We start from the raw sequence: 25,230 nt of genomic DNA, 5'->3' as shown, positions 1-25,230 counted from the left end.
ATCCCTCACCAAAACAGTTATCAGGATCACCAATGATCTCCATATTTTTTGCCAAATCTAATTCTTAGCTTTAATTGTGGGTTACTTAGCATTTGGGGCAGTTGATTGTTCTTGCCTTGTTGAAACTTTTTTTGCCCCATTTGGCCTCTCTCAGTTTTCCTCTTCTTCAACGGGCCTTTCCTTTCCAGTCTTCTTCCTGTCTCCTATCTTAATGATACAATGCCCCCAGGCCTCAGCCCTTGATCTCTTCTCTTCCTAAACTCACTTCACTCCTTTGGTGTTGTCCAGTCTCCTGAATTTAAGTATCCTGCATATGCTGATAATTCCCAAACATATTTCTAACTCAGACCTCTCCCTTGAATTCCAGACTTGTATATCCAGTATGACTGCTCTCTATCTCTTCTCGGGTATCTACCAGGTATTTAAAACTTAATATGTCCTGAACATTACTCTGGCTCCAGTCTTTCCCAGTTCAGTAAATGGTGGCTTTGTTCTTCCACTAGTTAGGCCAAAAACTCTGGAATCATTGACTTCACTTTCTCTCTCACATACATCCAGCCAATCAGCAAATCTTGTTGGTTTTACCTCAGAGGATATCCAGCATGTGACCATTTCTCACCACCTCTACTGTTAACATTTTGGTCAAATCAGCTGTCATATTTTCACCTAGTTTGTTAAAATAGCTTTCTTAGTCTCATTAATTCAATCCTTGCTCTCCTGGTGTATTTTCTTTTTTTTTTTTTTTTCTTTTAAGATTGATTTTTATATCTTAGACCTTTTATAGACGATTTTCTGCAACTTGTTAATTTAGAAAACGGAGCCCAGAACGGTTTTCTCTTCATGAGTCTGAGCCTGATTCTCCTGGTGTATTTTCTCATAAGAGTCAGTTTTCCTCTAGACATCCTCATCCCTTTGCTCAAATGTCTTCTCAATTAGGCCTTCCTTGACCACACCTCCCACCTTCCAATTGCTGGTGAGCTCCATTTCCTTCTTTATTTTGCTCTGTAGCTCATCTTCTAGTGTGCTCTGTAATTTCCTTATTTGGTTTGTTGTTTGTGTCTTCCTGCATTTCAATGTGAGTTGCATCAAGGTAGGGTTGTTTGTCTGATTTCCTCAACAATGGTTGCTCTGTAACCTGAAATAGTGCCTAGAATGTAACAGATTAAAGTAATTTGTGGATGAATGTCCTTACTCAACTCTTGCTGTTTTAAATTGTTAAGGATGATCTATGAAGCATAACCCATTGGGTTTAAGTTTTATGTATTTTCTAAGCCAGCCAACAATAACTAGATCTGTTTTAAGACTGCCGTGTTACCTTATTATAAATAAGGTAGGTATATTACGATGTGTAACAATTGTTCAATAATATTAGTTTCTTTTTTGTACACATTTTCTTCTTTCCATTGCCTCAAATTTCAGGCATGAGAACAAAGGGACAATACAGTTGACTTTTATCAATGTTAGAATTATCTGATTTAGTTGTTTTAATGGGAATTCTTTGGTTAATATTTATTATTCTTTAGTTATATTTGAAGAGTGTCAAGGTGTGATATTAGTGGCATGTTTTCAGAGGATATAAAATGATCTTGCTGATGTTTTAAACATTTTTTTCCTTGGAGCATAATGACAATGCTAGCTTAAATTAAGAGCCAGGTGATGAAGGCTTGACTGGCCCATATTTTTTTTTAATATGATTACCTTTAATTGTTATAGTGGAGCTGAAAAAATCACCATGCCTCAGAGAAAGACAGCAACACGCTTTATGAAACAGTGTATGTTCTATTCTAGAGTTTAGACAGTGACCAACATATACTGTATGAAGAGCATTTAGAAAGGTCATGGGGGCAATTAGGGATGGTCATGACACTGGCCATTTCTTTAACTATTTCTATTTCTTTAACTTTCCATGAAACTGAAAATGATAACTGGTACTATCTCTATGAAATGGAAATAAGGTCTACCTAATCATTAGTTATTGTGAGAGTTTTGCCAGAGCAGGGTCAATAGGGGGCTGAAAGCACATACATGAAAAAGTTGATTTAAAAGTTTTCATTTCCTCTAAAACTTGGAGATCTTATTATGTTGTTTTAATATCCTGCAAATCCTCTTTCTGTTAAACCCAACAACTTTAATAGGTTCTAAAATGTACACTTTATTCTGTCCTAATAGGCCCTAAAGATAGTAGGTAACATTGCTGCACTCCAAATATATCATCTCGGTCATCCTTCCAAATCTGTGTGGTAGATACTAGTAATAACATTTTAATTGTATTAGAGTAGTAAATACTTTCAATTCTCTGAGGTTAGTAAGGCTGTTTACCTTTTACAAAGTGCCTTTATATATTTTAAAATTCTTTTTATCTCTTCCCTTGTTATTTTCTGCTGTCTCTTTCCCTATCACTGTTTTAATGCCTGTCCCTGTCTAATTTGCTATGTGTGCAAGTAAAACTGGTAATACTTTGTTAGAGTTTTGTATTTAAAACTTTAAAGTAACTAAGCTTGTTAGTGCAGTTACAATGCATGATTCTCATAACACTTCCTTTCATATTCCTTTCCCCAACCTGCTGAGTAGTCAAGGTTAAATGGCTTTTGAGTAAATGATATTTTATTTCATTGTGTCCAAAGGGATAAATGAATGTAATTTTTCTTGCTGGCTCTGGCATTTGTATTTATATTCATGCATTTCAGAAGCCTCAACCCTATTGCATATTTGTTGAAAGTTAGACACATTAACAGGGTTTTCTATTTTTCAAAATGTATTACCTGCCCCAACAACATTGGTTAAAAGTTAATATCATTATAGCCAGAGCAGTTCGATCTGGACCTCAGAGATCCTGACAGTGGGCTTATAGGAACATCTTGTTCCTATCAACTTGACTTTGAAAATTGGACCTAATCCACTTTTCACAACTGAATATACAGATAGATTACAATTACTACAGATTTTAAAATACTCTCTACCACATGAATGAAATGTTAGTTCCAGGCACAATGGAAAAAACACCATCTGTGAAATGAATTGACTCTTTATGACAGCCCTTAGATGTTCTTAACATTTTTGAATGTCTTCTTCTTTAGGTTATTTTCCTGGTTAAGGCATCTGATAGAGTTACAAATGTATATGAAATTGCAATTATCTTTTTTATATGTTAATATAAAAACTTTTTAGGTTTACACCTTTGCATTATAGAATGCCCATTGTTGGGGTGCCTGGGTGGATCAGTGGGTTAAAGTCTCTGCCTTCGGCTCAGGTCATGATCCCAGAGTCCTGGGATCGATCCCTGCATCCAGCTCTCTGCTTAGCGGGGAGCCTGCTTCCTCCTGTCTCTCTGCCTGCCTCTCTGCCTACTTGTGATCTCTGTCTATCAAATAAATAAATAAAATCTTAGAATGCCCTTTGTCATAGGTAGCTGAGAATGGTCTTTTAACTCTTCTAAGATTTTTTTCCCTTCAATACTCAAAATAAGCCCAGATATGTTTGATTATTCATATCAGTATTCCTTAACCTAAAATTCTAATAAATAGAGAAGTATTACAATAATGTAAATGTAGTGCATTCTAAACTTTTTCTTTTGTTCTACTATATAGGTATTCCAGGTATTGAATGAAAAGAAACAGATACATGCCATAAAATATGTGAACTTAGAAGAAGCAGATAATCAAACAATTGAGAGTTACCGGAATGAAATTGCTTACTTAAATAAACTACAACAACACAGTGATAAGATCATCCGACTTTATGATTAGTAAGAATTTTTTTAATTTGAAAAGAAAATTATTTTTGGTATAATTCTTTAGAATTAGTGAATCTTAATAGTATAACCTAACCATGTATTGTTTTGGATTTTTAATTTGTTTTTAATGGCAGTGAAATCACGGACCAGTACATTTACATGGTAATGGAGTGTGGAAATATAGACCTAAATAGTTGGCTTAAAAAGAAAAAATCCATCAATCCATGGGAACGCAAAAGTTACTGGAAAAATATGTTGGAGGCAGTTTACACAATTCATCAACATGGTATTTTAAAATCTCTTCTTATGCAGAGTTATAATAATCATTAATATTGTCATCTTAGAGAAATACGCTATTAATTTTTAGGTATTTGTTATTGGCACCTTTAGACAAGATAAATATTTGGAAGCTCATTTAAAGATGAAGGGACAAAATGCCATTTCTTTTTTTCTTTTTTTTTTTTTTAAGATTTTATTTATTTGACAGAGATCACAAGTAGGCAGACAGGCAGGCAGAGAGAGTGGAGGAAGCAGGCTCCCCGCCAAGCAGAGAGCCTGATGCGGGGCTCGATCCCAGGACCTTGAGATCATGACCTGAGCTGAAGGCAGAGGCTTTAACCCGTTGAGCCACCCAGGTGCCCCAAAAAACCATTTCTTTAAAGCATTTTTTACCAAAGGATATAGTGCATGAACTCAAGTCCCCATAGCCATAATGTATCCATAATGCAAAATATACCCATATCTTTTTTTTTTTTTTTTTAAGATTTTGTTTATTTTTTTTGACGCAGAGAGAGATCACAAATAGGCAGAGAGGCAGGCAGAAAGAAGGGGAAGCAGGCTCCCCGCTGAGCAGAGAGTCTGATGCCGGGCTCGATGCCAGGACCCTGAAATCATGACCTGAGCCAAAGGCAGAAGCCTCTGCCCAATATATCCCCTCCCCTTAACCCACTGAGCCACCCAGGCCCCACCCCCCATATCTTTATTAGTATTAACATAGTCCATTAACTGCGTCTCCAAGTAGTTCATGATAGCAGATTTGAGACTTTGGGGTTTGGGCATCTCAAAAATCTGAGATGTTTATTTCTCTCGTTCTCTTGGTCATTTTGTATTGTGTACCCTGTGTGGGAGTTAGTTTCATTCTTTTTCAATTGTTAGCCCTAGGTTTTTTTTGTTGTTGTTGTTGTTGTTGTTTTTTACTTTACTTGGATTAGGTTCTTTTTAGGACTTCTCTGCCTTTACTGTATCCTTTTTTAAAAAATAACATTTAACTTAGATAATTGTAATTTTTTTTCCCTCATGTCTCCTGTAAATTAAAAGATAATTCATCAGTGATTAAGGTCAGGGTTGTAGGGATTAGGGTCTTAACACCTGGCAGTATAATTTACAATGTTATATAGTAGTTGGTGAATCACAATGGTTTTAAGATTATTAACTCTGAAGCCAGACTGCCTGGGTCAAGTCTGGCCTTGTCACTTAAGGCTATATGATCTTGAACAAATTACTCAAGCTCTTTGTCTTAGCTTCCTCTCTTAAAAAGTGGTGATAATAATAGTACAGTAATTACCCAGCGCTGGTATGAAAATTAAGTGATTCAATCTAAGCAGCAAACTTAGAGGAGTATCTGGCACATAGCAGGTGCTGTTTCTTTTTAGAAAATATTAAAAATGAACATTTAATTTGATTGACTAAAGGAATCAACTTGGCCAGTAGATTGTGAAAATTTTTGGTACTTACAGTGTTTTACATTGTTTAATATTACAATGGATTTTTATTCTAAAGGCATCGTTCACAGTGATCTAAAACCTGCTAACTTTCTGATAGTTGATGGAATGCTAAAGTTAATTGACTTTGGGATTGCAAACCAAATGCAACCAGATACAACAAGTATTGTTAAAGACTCTCAGGTAAGTGAATGGTTGGTTACCACACACTACAGTTCAAATCCTTTTTACCCGTAAAGCATTTTGCTAACAGGGATTTTATTTTTTCCCTCCTCATTCTTTAAAGGACTTAAAACCTTTGTATAAGAATAAATACTTTAAGAATCAAAACCAGGGATGCCTGGATGACTCAGTTGGTTAAGCAGCTGCCTTCGGCTCAGGTCATGATCCCAGCATCCTGGGATCGAGTCCCACATCGGGCTTCTTGCTCGGTGGGGAGCCTGTTTCTCCCTCTGCCTCTGCCTGCCATTCTGTCTGCCTGTGCTCACTCTCTCTCCCAATCTCTCTCTGACAAATAAGTAAAATCTTTAAAAAAAGAAGAATCAAAACCATATTTAATACACTTCAGTATAGGAAGCCAATATTAGGTAGAAGTAAATTGAGCAATTTTGAATGATTTTCCTATAGTTGAGGTAGAGAAGCAGTAATACCTATCTTGGAAATCATCTTGGTCATGATCTTGAGTTCACCTAAAACCGTCTCAGAAATACCTGGTAACAACCAAAGAGGAAATTTCAGTTACATATTTTTCATTGTCTCTGAGGTAAGATTATTTCATTCTTCTGGAGAAGTAAAGCTTTTCCTATCACTTGCATTTGAAAAAAATCCTTTTTTTTTTTTTTTTTTTAGTAACTTTTTTAAGATTTATTTTTTTTATTTCAGAGAGAGAGCGAGCAAGCAGCAAGTGCAAGTGAGGGGAGAGGCAGCAGGAGAAAGAGAGAAAAAATCCTTAAGCAAATTCCCCGATGAGTGGGAAGCTCCATCCCAGGGCCCTGAGATCATGACACGAGCAGAAATCTAGAGATGGCCACTTAACTGACTGAGCCACTCACGCTCCCCTGAAAAAAATTTCTCAAGTGGGCCTTCATAGTGGAAACACCATAATGAGTACTGTACCCAACTGCATTTTTCTAATAGGATATGCAGTCATAAACTTAATACATTTGTCCCCATAAAAACTAAGGTGATGACACTAAAAAATAACTAAATATAATCCTCCTTAGAGCCAATATGATGTGTTCCGCATATGCAGGTTTTTGATGTGGATCTGCCATAATCCTAGAAGTAAAACTAGACCTTTTTTTAGGAGGAATAGATGGACAGTATGCCCTTGAAAAAATTCTATTTGACAGTGACTTCTCTTTATATTGTCAATGTGGCTGAACATTAGAGCTCCTGGGTGGCTTAGTTAGCTAAGTGTCCGACTCTTGATTTCAGCTCACATTGTAATCTCAGGGTCATGGGATGGAGCCCTAGGTCAGGCTCCCTGCTCAATGGGGAATCTGCTGCTCTTGGTCTCCTGCCCCTCCCCCTGCTCATGTCCTCACATGCATGCAAGCATGCTCTCGCTCTCTAACATAAGTAAATCTTTAAAAAATGTACGGCTGAACATTTAGTTGTAAATCAGCTTGAAGATATCCTCTATGGCAAGGTTCTAAATACAGGTATTCTTTGTTTGAAAACAGAATCATTTGTTTTAGAATAAAATAAATGCCTCATAAGGTTGGCATAATCTGACTGTGGAAGCTCTTGCATGATTTATATACCTGCCCCATCTCACTCTAAACATGGGTCTGGGGAATACTTGGAGACATATCTAGAATTTTGATAAGTTGGTTGGTTGATTTTTTTTTTTTTTTTTAAGAAAAGCATTTTGGGTCTATTCCAGCACAGAAATGAGTGATATTAATTCCTTCAAAGTTTATGACTTTTAATATAATTTTAGCATCAATAGTTTTTATGGTAGTTACTCTTCATCATCACAGAAAAAGCTCAGCATTCTGAAAGGAATAACTTTTCTGATTATGAATCTAATTTGCTGGAGTTGTGAAGAAATTTATGTCCTAATATTCTTGTCAGTTACTTGAGTTTTTAGAAACTTACTGCAATATTTGTAATCATTCACGTTTCCAAGAGTCTAACATCTGTGTTTTAAAAAATCAAAGGCAAAATAAAGTATTTTCATTGATTTGTGTTTTCTATGATTTGGCATACAGGTTGGTACAGTTAATTATATGCCACCAGAAGCAATCAAAGATATGTCTTCCTCAAGAGAGAATGGGAAATCCAAGTCAAAGGTACCATGAAGGTTGTTTACATCCCATTTATTGGATATTGGACATCAATAGGGAATGGGCTATACTCTGATTAAACTTAACAGCTAACTCAAAGTTGCTTAAGTTCTAAAACTTTTTAGGCCATATGGAGACCTTGCTTTCTTAAGCAAATTCTCATGGGATTTAATTTCACTGTTATTTATTGATTTGAGACTGTTCTTTTACTATTGTGCTTCTATGATGTCTCAACAGTGTGCTCCAATAAGAAATGTTACCAGGATATTTAGAGGTTTTAAAATTAAAAGTAGAAATTAAGATTAAATTAGCTCTGATTTGGACACCTTAAAAGGTATTGAATTGATGTTTGAAGTCTTTGGTTTCTTCTTTGGTTCTTACATTTTTATCTCTTACTATTTATTTATTTGTGAATTCTGCATTACCAAGTATAAATCTCATCTGTAATTTTTTTCCCAGCTTGCCACAGGCTACTTTCCTACTTACCTTATTTCATCACCTCAGTGAGCTTTGTGTTAGTCTCATTAGTGTCCCTTGTTGGACGTCTTTCGTCTGCCAGGATGCCTCTGGCTTCCAAACTAATCCTTCTTCCTCTGGAGCAATGTCACACTGTATGTGCAAGCACACGTTTAATGCAGGGACCTGCATTCAAGCAATAGATCAACCTCTTCATTAACAAATATCTTTGTGACTTAACTTGCCTACTTTCTTCATCTATAAATTAAGTTTACAAACAATACCATTAAAAACTAATTGAGGGGCACCTAGGTGGCTCAGTCGGTTAAGCGTCGGACTCTTGATTTTGGCTCAGGTCAGGGTATCAGCAGGGTCCTGAGATTGAGCGCACACCACCTCCACACCCCGGTCAGGCTCTGCATTTGCATCTCTCTTTCCTTCTCCCTCTGCCCCTTCTGCTCGCACACGTGTATGCGTGCTTTCTCTTTCTCTCAGAATAAATAAATCTTTTAAAAAATAAAAATAAACAGTAATTGAAGATTAAATAAGAAAGAATATAAATCAATACATTATCTAGTTCAAAATAATTGCTTAATGAATGTACTTACTAATTGTATTTTCTGTCCTAGAAAGTTGTGGCTTCTAAATATCTTCTCAGGGGCGCCTGGGTGGCTCAGTCATTAGCATCTACCTTAGGCTTAGGTCATGACCCCAGGGTTCTGGGATCAAGCCCCGAATGGGGTTCCCTGCTCAGTGGGAGGCCTGCTTCTCCCTCTCCCACTCCTGCTTGTGTTCCCTCTCTCGCTGTGTCTCTGTGGAAAAAAAAAATAAAATCTTTAAATAAATAAATATTTTCTCAAATAACTGATATAATATTATGTCAGAATCTCTCATAAAATTTTTTTTATATCTTTTTAGCTTCCCCTTTTAATACTTAGATTTGTTGTCTTTTTTCTTCTTGGTTATACTTACTAAGGTTTTGTTAATCTTAAAAAACAAAGTCTTTATTCTGTTTTCACTTGTTCTCTAATTAGTTTCTGCTTTTATTTTTATTATTTTTATTTCCTTCAGGTTTCTTTCTTTTTTTTCTAGTTTCTGGGATTTTTTTTAAAGAATTTATTTATTTGACAGAGAGAGAGCACGAGAGAGCACAAGAGAGCAAGCGCGAGTGTGCACAATAAGCAGGGGAGTGGCAGAGGGAGAAGAGAAGCAGGCTCACTACTGAGCAAAGAGCCATTGTGGGGCTAGATCCCAGAACACTGGGATCATGACCTGAGCCAAAGGCAGACTCTTAACCTACTGGGCCACCAGGTGCCCCTCTAGTTTCTGGACTTAAATAATTGCTAATTTAATTTTTGTAATCTTTTTAATTAAAACTAATTTTTACTTGGAGTTTTACTTTAAATTCTACCTAGACATCTTTTGTAGTATTTGTTATTTTCATTAACTTCTAAAATGTGCGATTTTAGTTTTAAAATACTATGGAATAAGATTTTTTTTAAGTAAAATTTATTTTGAATTGCATGTAGAGTTCAGATTTTTCAGTTGTCAACTCAGTGCTTTAATATTATGAGTAAATCTCCGGTGATTTGAAACACCTGCTATCCAATGGCCTTAGTGATTCTGAATAGAAGACAAATTTTTTTATCTCAACATATGAGGTAATCCCTCCTGGTAAAGAGCTCAGCTGTTCTCAAATTACTTTCTACTGAATATCTGTTGGCTGCTTGGAGTTTCTGTTCTGAGATCTATCAGGCACATTCACTATTTCCCTCTGCTTTCTGTTTCAGCTACCTCTACTATTCAGTTTTTGTGGCTGTTGGTAGTTTGTTTCCATTCATATTCTGGGGTTCATGAGTAGTTTTTCACTTCGTTTTGTTGTAAATATTTTCTGTATGTATATGGTTTTGCTAACAGACTTCTCTATTTTGGGATTTGGACAGATTGAAAAGTGATGCTGTGATCTAAAAAGTAAAACAAATAAACTAAAAGAACAGACTCATATATAGAGAACAGTGATGGTTGCCAGAGGGGAGGAGGCTAAGAGATTGTGCAAAATGGGTGAAGAGGAGTGGGAGGTACTGGACTCCATTTACAGAATGAGTAAGTCAGGGGATGAAAGGCACAACACAGAGAATAGAGTCAGTGGTATTTTAACAGTTGTGTGTTGACAGGTGGCAGCCACACTTAAGGTGAGCATAGTATGTTGAGTTGTCAAACCACTATGTTGTACACCTGAAACTAATGTAACGTCTGTCAACCATACATCAATTAAAGAAATAAATAAGAACAACTATTGCCACAGCCACTGCCATTTTTCCATAATTTGAAATCCTTTTTTAAGTCCATGATTTATTTAGAAATAGATTTAATTTCCAGATGGTTAAGTTGGAAGAGGGTTTTTAATTATTATTAATTCATTTTTAGTTTTCTTTGTGTTCAGATAGTGGAATCTGTTTTATCTGCCATTTTCTGAAAGGCATGTGAAAATTTCTCTACCACTCCCCCCAAGAGAATTTAATACAGTTTTTACTTAATATAGTTCTATTAAATGTAGTTTCAATGCATAGATAGACGTTTGTGACTATTCTCTCCTCTTCGTTGGTCATTTTAAATTTTAAATTTGGCATTTTAAAATGGCTTTTCTGCTTTTAGAAGTATACTGCTATGTTCCTATTCTCTTTTTCTAATATTAATATTCCTATTCTGCCCCCTCCCTTTTTTTTGCATTTGGTTATGTGTCCATTTTTTTTTCTTTTTTCCTCATTTGGTTTAGATGAATTTTTTTTGACAGCATATTTGTTTTGTTTTAATGTATGTTTGAGTATCTACCTTTTAAAAGGAATTTAAACCCTTCTCACTTATCATGCCCACTTCTATGTTTTATCTTATTCTTGTTCTTTTTAAAGTCAAAATGATGATTTTTTTAATATTGCATTATTTCTAATGAGAGTATTTAATGCAAAGAACACTTAATAGGAAATAACATTCCTTGATTACTTACTATACTCAGAAATTACTCTCTATGGTTATATGTATCTCATGTTTATATCATTCATTTAATGCCTATGACAATATACTTTTATTATTTCTATTTTAGAGCTGAGGAAATGGATCTACATAGAATTACTAGCCAGTAATAAGGCCAGGAATCAAATCTAGCCCAGCCTGGCTCTACATGTATTCTTGGGTTTAGGATAGCTCAACTTAACCTTTAAAAAAAAAAAAAAAATCTCAAAACAAAACAAAAAAATCTATGCATACTTATATGTTATGCATTTATATAAAAATTTATCCTAATCCTGGGTCATGTGGGTGGCTTAATCAGGTAAGCGTCTGACTTTTGATTTTGACTCAAGTCATGATCTCCCTCAGTGGTGAGATCAAGCCCTGCCTTGTGCTTAGCACAGAGTCTCTTTGGGATTGTCTCTCTCTCTCTCTCTCTCTCTCTGCCTCTGCTCCTTCTCCTGCTCTCACCTTTTTGATCTCTCTCTAATAAATAAAATATTAAAAATTATTTATTATAATCCAGTAATTTTGGAGAAAACAAGTAAATTTAAGACTTGCAGTTCTTTAGTTTTTAATATTTTCACAAGCTGACAAGAACATGAGTTTGTTAAGAGATGTAAAGGAAAGCTCATCTCTTAATAAAATAACCAAATATAACAACTAGATATATATACTAACCAAATATAACAACTATATAAAACTAGAAAAAGATATTTTTTCATGTAAATCTAATCTAGTACTTGTCCATTCATTGAGGTTTAGTTATGATTTTAAATGTTAGGGATTTTATGTGTACATGTGTGTATAAAATATTCTTACATATAATTTTATGTTAAGATTATAGCAACTTAGTATTCTTTTTTTTTTTTTTTTTTCCTCCTAACTAGATAAGCCCCAAAAGTGATGTTTGGTCCTTAGGTTGCATTTTGTACTATATGACTTATGGGAAGACACCATTTCAGCATATAATTAATCAGATTTCTAAATTACATGCCATAATCGACCCTTATCATGAAATCGAATTTCCTGATATTCCAGAGAAAGATCTTCAAGATGTGTTAAAGGTAACATTAATAGTATATGAATATAGAGGAACAGTATTTCATAGACTCAAATTATTTGCCTAGAAGAAATAGTTGAACTCACTGGAATTATGTAACTGGCTTTGATAAATACATCTGGTCTATTGAAAGGAATTCCTGAATGAATTACTTTTTAAGTAATGATAAGCTCACTTTGAAGGTGTTTTAAAACTTGCGAATATAATATGTTTCATTTTGCAAAAATGACTTGTGAAATAATCTTGTTACTTCTGAGAAGGCTATCTAGAAAGCAACTTCTGTAGTATGATACAATCTTGAATAACACTTTATATCAGTATTACATAAGAAAACTTGATTGTGTTTTAATTCTTATTTTTATAGTGTTGTCTAATAAGGGACCCTAAGCAGAGGATATCCATTCCTGAGCTTCTGACACATCCATATGTTCAAATTCAAACTCACCCAGGTACTTCTTTGAAAATCAGTTTATTAGTAACTACTAATACAAAGAGATGTCTAGCTATAACAAAAAAACAGAATATGAAATGGCTTCTTATCCGAGCCTGCCTCCTTCCATAAGGAAGTTCCTTTTATGCTAAAATACTAAAATAAATGAAATTCCTTTTTTTTTACTTGCTGGCATTCATATTTACTTATCCTAAGTAAGTGCTATGATTAGAAGTCAGTTAATTGTGCTGTTAATCATAATGTATTTGTATCTGACATTTATGATTTTATATTTTATATTGGTATGGGCATGTTACTGATTTTATGTTTTGGCAGGTAACCAGATGGCTAAGGGCACCACTGAAGAAATGAAATATGTTCTGGGCCAACTCGTTGGTCTGAATTCTCCTAACTCCATTTTGAAAGCTGCTAAAGTAAGAATGTCTATTCTCTTTCTACATTACTTTTAAATGTTCTGTATAGTTTAGTGAGTAAGACACTTAGGTAATCCAAAGAAAAGTTGGTCTAATCATTACATCAACTATGAAGCATATTTCTACATTTAAATACTTAATGTGTGCTTTTTGACAAATGTAGACCTGGTTGATTCACATTCTTATTCTGCAGACAGCATAATTGAAAGTATTTTGTCGTATTAGGTACATTCCTAAAATTGCTGTCAGATCTCAACTGGAATAAATTTCATAAGGAATTTGTCATTTAAATCAACAACATTCTTAACACAGCTTTTGAATTAATTTCTTCTAGTCTTTTTTTTTTTCCAGAAGGCATCTTGAGAATCTCTGTGTTTGTTATATGTAATGGCTTAAAGCTGTATACAGCAGTACGAACATTTCTCAAAGCAAATGTCTCAAACCTTCCATTCAGCCTCCCAGTGTTTATTTCTATCTATACCACCATTTTTTTTTCTTTTTTTTTAAATTTTTATACAACCCCACAGGCGCCCAGGGGGTTCCCACCTACTCCCCCCACACCCACCGAGGGACGCGGGGCACAAGCACACACACGGCCCGACGGGGGCCACTGGGCAGCCCCCTCCCGACGGCCATGCAAAGACCGTGGCGTATACCACCATTTTTTAATCTCATTGCCATCACACCCCTAGAACCCTATATATGCTTATTGACCAACTGGTTTAGTTACCAAGCAATTACTAATTATTTATTTCCATTATAGTGTTACTATAAAATTATGGTACATTAAAAACCCTCTTAGTATCAAAAACTTTGATACATTCTGGAGGAATTTATTATGCATTCACTATTATATTTGCATTCATGGCATTAAGATAAATTTTTTCTTAAAATTTTCTTATGTGCTTGTGGTTAAATCAGTGTCTTTACCAATTCAAGTTGGACAAAATTTGTTTTATAATTTTACTCTATTTCATATCTCCATGTTTTAAATTTCTTACCAGTGTATTATTTAGGGCCTTTTATAAATAAAATTGAAATGAATTATCTTTACTACTAAGGTTATGTTATGTGTTCCTTCAGGGTAGAGATGCGTGTTATCTTTATAAAGGTTGGCTTAGTCTTAAATCTTTTAAAATATGTAGATTTTAAATTAGCTAATTCTGTTTATTTATATCTATATTTTTAAGGTCAACTGTTTATTAGTTGAAATATCATCTGATACACATCTGATGAGTGTATTTTAAAGTGTAGCAATTTATCTAAGACTGGATTTATTTAAGAAAAAATATGGGAGAGTAAGGCCTTTAAGATGTGTATATATATGCTTATTAATGACTATGTTACATTTCTTTCATAGAACGATGGAGCTGTATCTCATGATAGTGGATTCTTAGGTCAAGCTAGGTGTTTACTGTTCTTAATTATCTTCAATCATTTATAAAATAATTTTCTAATTTTAAGAATAAGAGAATTTCACTACATATTAGAATATATGTAGTTATCTTTACTCATCTGATAATACATTGAATTTTAGAAGTTACAAAACAGGTGTGTGTTTTTCATTTCAGACTTTATATGACCGCTATAGTAGTGCTGAAAGTCATGATTCCTCTTCATCCAAGACTTTTGAAAAAAAATGGGAGAAAAAATGATTGGCAGCTACTCATAAGTTGTCAGATATCACCTATAAAATATACGGACTATTGTACTCTTGATTCTCTGTGGAAATCTGCTTTTAAAGACGACTTCACCCTAAGATGTCAATGGCAGAAAAATTCAGTGCATTAACTTCAAAAGAAAACTGTAAAAATAATAACCACTAATGATACTGTATATATTAAGTTGTTTTCTCTTACTCTTTCCTGTAAATCTACTCTATTTGATACCATTTCACATTTAGAATAGTGGGTGAACAACTGAAATATATTCTGAAGAACTATGTAAATAAAGCTTTGTAGCATAAAATGACACTAAAATGTAAAAATTGTATAATTATTTTCTTTAAGCAAATGTACTGCTGGTGTGGCAGCATAATTCTTAATAAAAAATGAATTAAGGGAAGACACAAGAGTAGAATTTAGTAAATGAACTTCAAGAAGAAAATTCCAAAGGGTTTGAATTCTAAAATAGATTTCCTAATTGCTTTATGGTACTGATATAGTCCAGAGTTTTAGGGCTGTACTTTGATGATTCTTTTAATTCTCTCTGATTCTTCATGATATCTATTGCTTAGTGTTTAGAGTATCATACTGGCTTTTTATTTCTTTAATTTTATTTATTTATTTTTAAAGATTTTATTTACTTATTTCACAGAGACACAGTGAGGGAGGGAACGCAAGCAGGGGGAGTGGGAGAGGGAAAGAGAGGCTTCCCAAAGAGAAAGGAGCCTGATGTGGGGCTTGACCCCAGGACCCTGGGATCATGACCTGAGCCAAAGGCAGACGCTTTACAAGTGAGCCACCCAGGCAGCCCTATCGTGCTGGCTTCTGTGGTATAAGTTATATAGGACATGCCCTCACTATGTGACTTGCTTGGTAATTACAAATGTAGTCTTAGAGTCTTCAGGACTGAGTCTAGTAGACTTTGCTCCCAACCCCTTTTCTTTTCTTTTTTTAGATTTCAATTGGCCTATTTAAAAATTAAGCCTTTTAGATCTGGTTTAGGTTCACAGCAAAATTGAGGGGAATGTGTAGAAATTTCCTATATAGCTCTCGCCCCCATACATGTACAGTCTCCCTCATTATCAGCATCCCCCACTAGACTACATTTGTTAAAAATAATGAACCTACAATGACAGACCATAATAATCACCCAAAGTCTGTAGTTTACATACAGTTCAGTCTTGGTAGTATACATTCTATACGTTTGGACAAATGTATGATGACAAGTATCCATCATAATACTATCAGTATTTTCATTGCCCTAAAAATCTTGTGTACTCCTCCTATTCACCTGTCCCCTACCCTATAATCACTGGGTCTTGCTGATCTTCTAATAGTCTCAATAGTTTTGCTTGTTCCAGAACATTATATAGTTGGAGTTATAAAATAGTTAGCCTTTTCAGATTAGTTTCTTTCACTTAGAAAAATTCCTCCAGTTCTTTTCAGTGCCTAGTAATATTCTATTGTATGGAAGTACCACAGTTTATCCATTACCTACTGTAGGTCATCTTGATTGCTTCCAGATTTTGGCAATTATGAATAAAGCTGCTCTAATCTGTGTAGAGGTTTTCAACTCCCCAAGGAGCAAGTTTGATGTATTGATGGTTTAAGAGTATATGGAGCTTTGTAAGAAACTGCCAAACTATCTTCCAAAGTGGTTATACCATTTTGCATTCCTTTCAGCAGTAAACGAAAGTTCTGTTGCTCCGCTTCCTTACCAGAGTTTGGAGTTGTCAGTGTTCGAGATTTTGGCCATTCTAATAGGTATGGAGTAGTATGTAATTGTTCTTTTTGTTTACATTTCCGTGATGAAACATGATGTGTAATATCTTTTCATATGCTTATTTGTGAGCTGATACCATCTTTGATGAGATGTCTTTGGCTTAGTTTTTAAATTGGGTTGTTTGTTTTCTTAAAGTTAAGTTAGTTTTAAGAATTCTTCATATATTTTGGATAGCAGTCCTTTATCAGATGTCTTTTGCAAATATTTTTTTCTCAGTCTGTGTCTTGTCTTCTCATTTTCTTGATACTGTCTTTCATAGTGCAGAAGTTTTTCATCTCAACCTACTCTGCCACCCACGTGACTTGCTGTATGTTTTTTATAGATACTCTAAGTTGAGGAAGTTCCCCTTTATTCTTAGTTTCCTGAAGTTTTTATCATGAATAGATGTTAGATTTTGTCAGTTGCTTTCTCTGGATCTATTAATAATGGTCATGTGAATTTTCTTTTGTAGCCTGTTGATGTGATTGGTTACATTGTTGATGTGATTAATGTTACACCAGCCTTGACTACTTATGATAAAGCTCACTTAGTGGTGGTGTACAATTCCTTTAATACATTGTTGAATTTGATTTGCTATTATTTTACTGAAGATTTTCACATCTATATTCATGAGAGATATTTGTTTTCCTGAAATATCTTTGGTTATGATATTAGGTAATGCTGGCCTCATAGCATGAGTTAGGAAGTATTCCCTCTGCTTCTCTCCTCTGAAAGAGCTTGTAGAGAATTCATATAATTTCTTCCGTAAATATTTGATAGAATTCACCAGTGAACCCCTGTGGGCCTGGGAACCCATTTGGAAGGTAATGAATTATTGATTCAATTTCTTTAATAGACAAAAACCTATTCAGGTTGTTTATTTATTTATTTTTAAGGTTTTACTTTGAGAGAGGAGAGAGAGAGAGAGAGAGAGAGAGAAAGCTTGACAGCTGGGGAGGGCAGAGGGAGAAGCAAACTCCCCACTGAGCAGGGAGCCCAAGCTGGGGCTCCAGCCCAGGACCCTAGGATCGTGATCTGAGCTGAAGGCAGATGCTTAACCGGCTGACCCACCCAGGCACCCTGTTTATTCTTGTGTGAGTTTTGGCAAATTGTGTTTTTTAAGAAATTGGCCCATTTCACCTAGTTTATCAAATTCATGAGCATAGACATGTTCACAGTAGTTCTTTAGTATCCTTTTAATGTCTATAGAATCTATAGTTAGTCCTTTCTTTTTTTTCTACTATAGTAATTTGTGTCCTCTCTTTTTTCCCTTAGTCTGACTAGAGGCTTATTGATTTTATCTTTTCAAAGAGTCAGTTTTGGGTTCCATGATTTTTCTCTATTGATTAACTGTTTTCAATTTCTTCTATTTCTGCTCTAATTCTTTTTTTTCCCCATGTTTACTACTTACTTAAAAAAATTTTTTTTCAGTGATCCAGAATTCATTGTTTATGCACCACACCCAGTGCTCCATGGGATACATACCCCCTTTAATACCCACCACTAGACTCACCCAACCCCTCTACACACCTCCCCTCCAAAACCCTATTTGTTTCTCAGAGTCCACAGTCTATCATGGCTTGTCTCCTCCATTCGATTTCCCCCAACTCACTTCTCCTCTCCTTCTCCCAATGTCCTCCGTGTTATTCCTTATGCTCCACAAGTAAGTGAAACCGTGTGATAATTGTCCCTCTCTGCTTGACTTCTCTAATTTTGTTATTTCTTTCTTCTTACTTTGGATTTAGTTTGCTCTTCTTTTTTTAGTTCCTAAAGTACAAAACTTAGATAATTGATAATAATTGGTTATAGAACTTCTTTGCTAATATATGCATTTAGTACATTTTTCTCCATGTACTGCTTTCGCTGCATCCCACAAATTTAATTAAGTTGTGTTTTCCTTTTTATTTATTCCAAGTACTTTTTAATTTCTCTTAAGGGTATGACTACCAGAAGGCAGAAATCATAATGGGTTCTCTTTGAGGCTCCCTACCACTAAATGTTAGCTCTTTTTATGATGATTTTTTTCCTATTTTTTTAAAGTTTATCCTTGGGAGGGTTGATCTAAGTTATCTTTCCTTTGTTCATATGATAAAAATAATTTTATCATGTGTGTATATGTGGTTTTTTTGTTTGTTTTTTTTTTAAAGATTTTATTTATTTATTTGACAGAGAGAAATCACAAGTAGATGGAGAGGCAGGCAGAGAGAGAGAGAGGGAAGCAGGCTCTCCGCTGAGCAGAGAGCCCAATGCAGGACTCGATCCCAGGACTCTGAGATCACAACCCGAGCCGAAGGCAGAGGCTCAACCCACTGAGCCACCCAGGCGCCCTGTATATGTGTTTTTGAACAAAATGTTGGTGTCTTGTATTTAGTCTGTTTTTAAAAATCCGATATTTTGTGCAAAAATAACTCCTAACCAGAAACCTTTTTCTGTTATGTTAAATGGAAAAATTACAATGTATTTCATGTTTCCTAAAACAATAAAAACACTCTTAAGTAAGGGGCAAGCTATCAAGTTAATATGACAATATATAAATATGTTTAAAATATCACTTTTTGCTTGCTAAATTATGTTTATTTTTGCCTTATGTATTTTAAGGCTGTTTCACTAGGTGGGTGCAAACTTAGAATTTTTTTTTATCTTCATGGTTAAGTATCAAGTTTACCATTTACCATTTCATAGGGATTTTCTTTAATTTAGAAATAGGTATTTATTTATTCTAAATGTGGCATTTTCTGGTTTCTGGTTTTGGTTAATAGTCCCTGGTATGTGAGTATAATTACAATTCAACATTTTTATGGCCTTTTAGGAATATCCCTTGTAAATAACATACCTGAATTTTACTTTATATCTAATCACTTGTAATTTGTCTCTTTTGCCTGACAAGTTTAATCTATTAATATTTGTTATGATTATAGTAAATTTGTTTCTACCATCATATATTTGGATTTCTATTTAATCCACTTATATTCTTCTTTTATTCTTTGCTTGCTCCTTCCCTCTTTCTCTTTTTTTTTTTCTTCTTTTAGTTTTGTGTTTTTCTTTTCTTTGACTTAGAAGGTTTAGAGTCTTGGAGGTTTTTGGGTTTGTTTTTAGTAATTAGTCTTAAATTTTACCAAGTTATTTAGCTTGACAAAGAATCAAGTTAAATAAGTAACTCAACCAAACTGGAAAGATTTTAATGTATTTTAACTATATTACCACAACTTGTCTGACACCTATGGCATATTTTAGTTTTATCCTATTATAATCCCACAGATTATTATTATCATTATATACAGAAATACTTATTTAGATTCACAGAAACATTTACCATTTTATATTTTCCTTGTATCTAAAACTAGCTTTTGAGAGGATTTCCTCTCTTTAAAGTATGCTTTTTAAAAATTCCTTTAACAAAGATCCATTGATAGTGAAAATCTTTTTGGTTATTTGAAAACGTTTTAAATTCACTCATTTTCATGAGTTTTTTTCACGGTCTATCCATCTGTTATTTCTTTATAAAAGATCTGCCTTTTTCCTCTGGCTACTTTGAAGATCTAAGCTCTGTGATATGCTGTTTCACTAAATTATATCTTGTCAATTGATTTTGTTTTGTTTTTAATACTTTGGTGTATAATGTGCTTTCCAAGTCTGTGGAATCATCGATCTTCTTGATTCTGAAAAATTCTCAGCCATTATCTCTTTAAATTTTTTTCAGTTTTAGTAATTTCATTTGGTTGTTTTTCAAACCTGCCTATTCTTCCTTGGGGGGGGGGGGTATTTTCTTCCTCTTCAAATGTGAGATTCTATCATTTATTTCTTTGGTAATTTTACATGGAACAATTTTATATTTCATATTTGCAATTCTAGTACTTCGTTTTTGTTTTCTGACTCTGCCATTGATTTCTTACCGTGTTGGAGGTCTCTAAGACCACCCGCCAAGTTTGATGATTTCTTGGGAAATTCAGAGGATTCAGTTATACTCATGGTGATGATTTATTACTAGTGAAAGGATGTAAAGCAAAATCAGCAAAGATATAAAGATGCATGAAGCAAAGTCTATAGGAAACAAGCCACGAGATTCCAAGCATCCTTTTCCAGTGACTCACAAAGGATGCACTAAATTTCCTAGCCAGAAGTTGTAACAATACTTACAAAATGTTGTCTACCACAGAAGCTTATTAAAGACTTGCCACTCTGGGTGTTTTGGAGGGCTGGTCATGTACTCACTCTAACATGTACTCAAATTTTAGGCTCCCAAAAGGGAAGCGGTTTTTATCTAAAACTACGTTGTTTGTACCTCACAGTTCAGGCACTGGAAAACACTCATTATTTAGGAAATGCTGGGAACCCTCCACAAATTTGAGTTCCTAGACTCTGGCCAAAGGCAAACTTCCAAGCAAATCTTTTTAAGGGTATCAGTCTCAGGCTTGCAATGTTTACACTTTACACTTCTTATGAATTTGTTAGTCTTTGTTTATGATCTCTGATTTGTTTGTTCTCAATTATTGGAAATTCCAGAGGAAACCAGAGTTAACCTTAAAAAATAAAACTACCGGTTGTTTTACTAGCAAAAGCTGGGTTTATTTGGGAATACCAGAGAATTGCAATCTGGAACAAGCAAGTTACAGCAGACTGTAGGCAAGTCCACAAAACAAAAGCAGAGGAACACTTAAAGAGGAAAGGGGGACACTAGGAAGTCTGATATAAACAAAAATTCCATTGTGTTTAAGTGGCAGTTTGAAGTATAGTGACTTTTCATTGGCTGAGCTGTTGTCTGGGAAAGGAGGAAAGCTTTTCTTCCAACTGGGACAGCAAAATAGTGCCTAAGTGCAAGGTCCATCTCTTCCTGTTGGATCTGTAATTGACAACAGTGTTAGGGTATGAGAGCTCCCACTGGGAATCTCCTGACTCCATTCTAAATGGGATTTCCTTTTCATTTTCACATTAGCATATGCTATTATGTTAAACCAGTATCAGTATCAATCAGGTTAGATTTTGCCATGGTAACAGGTAACCCTGAAAGATATCAGTAGCTTTAAACAATGAAATTTTTATTTATTTTGGTTTTTTGCTGCTTTTTTTTTTTTTAAGATTTTTTTCATTAATTTGTCAGAGAGAGAGAGTGTATGCACAAGCAAGGGGAAAGGCAAGCAGAGGGAGAAGCAGGCTCCCCCCTGAGCAAGGAGCCCTGTGCAGGACTTGATCCCAAGACTCTGGGATTATGGCCTGAGCCAAAGGCAGATGTTAAACCAACCAAGCCACCCAGGCGTCCCTAAACAATGAAATTTTAATTCTTACTAATGCCTGTGGAGGAGGGAGGAGACTATAGCTCTGCCTTGCCATCACTCTTGGACCCCACTATCTGGTGCCTCACAATCTGTTTGCTGTGGCAGACAGAAAGGGAAAGCATGATAGAGTCTCTTAAAAGTTACCACTTGGAAATGACATCCTTCTCACAATTCATTGGCTAAAGAAGTTGTGTGGTTTAATGTAATGATTGTGCTAGAAAGAGAGCTAAAAATACATGATGAATGGCACTAATTAAAATTAAGACACAGGGACGCCTGGGTGGCTCAGTTGGTTAAGCAGCTGCCTTGGGCTCGGGTCATGATCCCAGCGTCCTGGGATCGAGTCCCACATCGGGCTCCTTGCTCGGCAGGGAGCCTGCTTCTCCCTCTGCCTCTGCCTGCCATTCTGTCTGCCTGTGCTCGCTCTCTCTCCCTCTCTCTGATAAATAAATTTTAAAAATCTTAAAAAAAAAAAAATTAAGACACAGCAATACTCTTTCTTCACCCTTCCTCTTTCTTCTTTTCTTCCATTTTGCTCTACTTGTCCCTTTTTACTGCCAGAAAGAGAATATATTGTATTGAAGAGCGAAAGGTTATTAGCAATTACATTACTTAGTTTTTTAGTAAAGTAATGTTTATTGGCTGTTCATAGAGATGTGTATCTATATATAGAATTAATATTTTGCTGTTATTAGAAATCTACTAAATTAGATAGATAATGTTTGAGAGAATAAGGTCAGAAAGCCCCTGTAGTCAGGTGAAATGAGAAGGGGGTTATGGATGGTTGTTCACGTTCTTGCTACTGCAAGAGGCAAGAACACAGTTGGATTTCCATCAAGTGGAGCAGAGGATCCAACAGAAGCTCTGTTCCAGAGTCTCTATTTAGTTTAAAAAAAAAAAAAAAAAAAGCATGTGCAAATGAGGGAAACAATAATCAGTCATGGAGGCTGGCATGGACTAGCTAGCCCTACTCTGGAGAAGAATAGGAGTTTGGTGGTGGAGAATGGGGTGGTGTGAAGAGACACCTTTGGAGAAGAGTTAGGGATGCTGGGGCAGCGTATTTGTGGAGACTCTAGCATGTTGCCTTTGGTGGGACTCTGATCTGCCTCAGTAAACCTAGCACATTGCCTCCTCCATATCCTCTTGCTGGATAAATGGAAAGCAATCTTAGATGGAGGCTTTTGCTTGTGAATCTTGCCACAGTGTTTTTTTTTTTTTTTTTTTAATATTACTATCAAAGAAAAGTAATAGTCTCACTTTAATCTATTTGAAAAGTATAACAAGTTAATTACTATTATCACTTGGCATATTTGTGTAACTGAGATAACATATTTGTAATTTTGTACTTTTTTTTCCCCCACCTACCTTTCTCAGGCATTTTCCTAAGTCATTTAAACCCTTCATAAATAAAAAATCAAAATTTTCTTTTAGTAATATCCTGTGATATGAATGTACAAGAATATTCCCCAATTTTTAAAATTTTGTATATAATCCGGAATTAATGGAAATGGAAGTTAATATTTGTCCTAAAATGTAGCTAATAACAGATAAATAGATATCATGATACCATATAGGATTTTTTTAAATTATCAACAATTAGATATTAGATTTGGCAACTGAAATTTAAGTCTACATTTAAGATATCCCTCGTGTGTGGCGGCATTAAACAATATTTTAGGGAGGAGATGAAGACTATCTAACCAGAAAGTTCTGTTGATTCCCCTTTCAAGATATAGCTAGACTTCCGGTCCTCACCACCAGCTCCTACCTCACCTTGGATCACTGCAATAATTTCCTCACTGTTCTCTCTGCTTCCACTCTTGTCCTTACATATTCTGCTCTTTATAGGGTAGCAAGAGTGATTTGCTCCAGTATGAGTTAGGGCACTTTGCTCCTCTGTTTGATACCTTCCAACTGACTCCCATCTAATTCAGAGGAAATGCCCAAGTCCTTGGAGAACAGGTTTCCTGCTCTATGCAGCCATATCATGAAGGCAGTAGGCACACTCCTACCTCATGGCCCTTGGGCTGCTGTTCCCTCTTCCAGAATGCTTTTTCCTCAGTAGTCACTAGGCTTGTTTCCTCATCTTATGTTTGTTCAAATAGTCATTTTCCTAGTATGGCCTTCTTTAAATAACATTTAAAATCATAATCCCCCTGCCCCTCTAGATCATAATCTTCTTCCTTGTTGCTTTATTGTTTTTTGTAGGATTTATCCTTCTAACAGTCTCTATAATTGAGTTAGGTATGTTTTGTTTTGTTTTGCTTTTTTTCACTACTTATCTCCCTCTCCATTATAATACCAGTTGCCAGAATGCAAAGCCATTTATTAGTTTTGTTCACTACTGTATTCCCAGTGCATAATATAATGCCTGGTCTGTAGCTGACACTTGGTAAATATTGTCTGAATGCATGAATAAAAGTTATCTTCCTGGAAAGAAGGACTTATATTTCTTATAGAGAAACAATATTAGCTATATCAGCAAACTGGCTAGCCCAGTGGACTGATTTAAGCCTTAGAGTGGTAGACAAAATAAAACATCCTTTAAGGAGACCCGACCCCAGATTCAGTCCTGCAAGCCATATTGGGGAACTTCCTGTAACTCTACGTCCACTCCCAGCAGGAAATCATTATGTGACTAACACATTTTCATCAGATTTCTGCTGATTTATCCTAAAGCATATGTGAGAATGATGCGCACTACCCAGAAATGGAATTCCAGCCTCCAGCTACTATCCATGAGAATGAAATGAAGGGGAAAAGTCGCCGACACATCATGCCAATCTGAAAGTTTTCAGATTACAACAGAGTTACTGAACAATTAAAGAATAACTTACGACACAAGAATTACCTGGAACGAGTGTCCCTGAGGTAGCTAGAGAAATTACTCAGTTTTTTACAAGGTTACTTGTGGAGACAAAGTTCAGCAGAAACGATAGAACAAATTCAACAGGGAACAACAACTGATCCTGAGGAAGCCCTGAACAAACTAGATGAAAAGGAACTTGCTAAAGAAAGAGCATCGTGGATGAACATGTTGCGAAAAATCAGAAGAGGGATGATCCAAATTGCATTAATGATATTGAAGTTGAGCTCCTACAGGATGAACAACTGTAGTCTTGTGGCTGGGACACAGTCAGCTGATGAGTTCTGATATCAAAATTTCAAATACTTGATTGGGCTAGCAGAAAAAGGTAAAAAATAGAGCTACCCTATGACCCTACATTTGCATTACTGGACATTTACCCCAAAGATATGGATGTAGTGAAAAGAAGGGCCACATGCACCCCAGTTCATCACAGTAATGTCCCCAGTAGCCAAATGATAGAAAGAGCCAAGATGCCCTTCAATAGACAAACAGATAAAGAAGATATGGTACATATACACAATGGAATAT

The 25,230-nt window shown here is 35.3% G+C and overlaps 1 protein-coding gene and 1 pseudogene across 6 annotated transcripts in view; both read left to right on the top strand.

Annotated features, from left to right (window-relative positions):
* TTK (TTK protein kinase) overlaps nucleotides 1-15,193 on the top strand; it is a 42,861-nt gene extending 27,668 nt beyond the window's left edge. For all 6 annotated transcript variants that reach the window (XM_059177221.1, XM_059177225.1, XM_059177222.1 and 3 more), the window contains exons 15-22: nucleotides 3,588-3,745; nucleotides 3,868-4,019; nucleotides 5,513-5,637; nucleotides 7,671-7,751; nucleotides 12,098-12,274; nucleotides 12,635-12,719; nucleotides 13,037-13,134; nucleotides 14,706-15,193. In XM_059177221.1, the coding sequence (XP_059033204.1) occupies nucleotides 3,588-3,745; nucleotides 3,868-4,019; nucleotides 5,513-5,637; nucleotides 7,671-7,751; nucleotides 12,098-12,274; nucleotides 12,635-12,719; nucleotides 13,037-13,134; nucleotides 14,706-14,789 (960 nt within the window). In that variant the 3' untranslated portion in view covers nucleotides 14,790-15,193. The remainder of the gene's footprint in view (nucleotides 1-3,587; nucleotides 3,746-3,867; nucleotides 4,020-5,512; nucleotides 5,638-7,670; nucleotides 7,752-12,097; nucleotides 12,275-12,634; nucleotides 12,720-13,036; nucleotides 13,135-14,705) is intronic.
* Nucleotides 15,194-24,543: 9,350 nt separating this feature from the next.
* On the top strand, nucleotides 24,544-24,987 carry LOC131834583 (centrosomal protein of 19 kDa-like; annotated as a pseudogene).
* The last annotated feature ends 243 nt before the right edge of the window (nucleotides 24,988-25,230 follow it).

Source organism: Mustela lutreola, chromosome 6 (genome assembly GCF_030435805.1).
Source record: "Mustela lutreola isolate mMusLut2 chromosome 6, mMusLut2.pri, whole genome shotgun sequence".
NCBI classification, from domain to species: Eukaryota; Metazoa; Chordata; class Mammalia; order Carnivora; family Mustelidae; genus Mustela; species Mustela lutreola.
The sequence above is the reverse complement of the archived record's forward strand: the minus strand, read 5'-3'. Positions and strand labels throughout refer to the sequence as shown.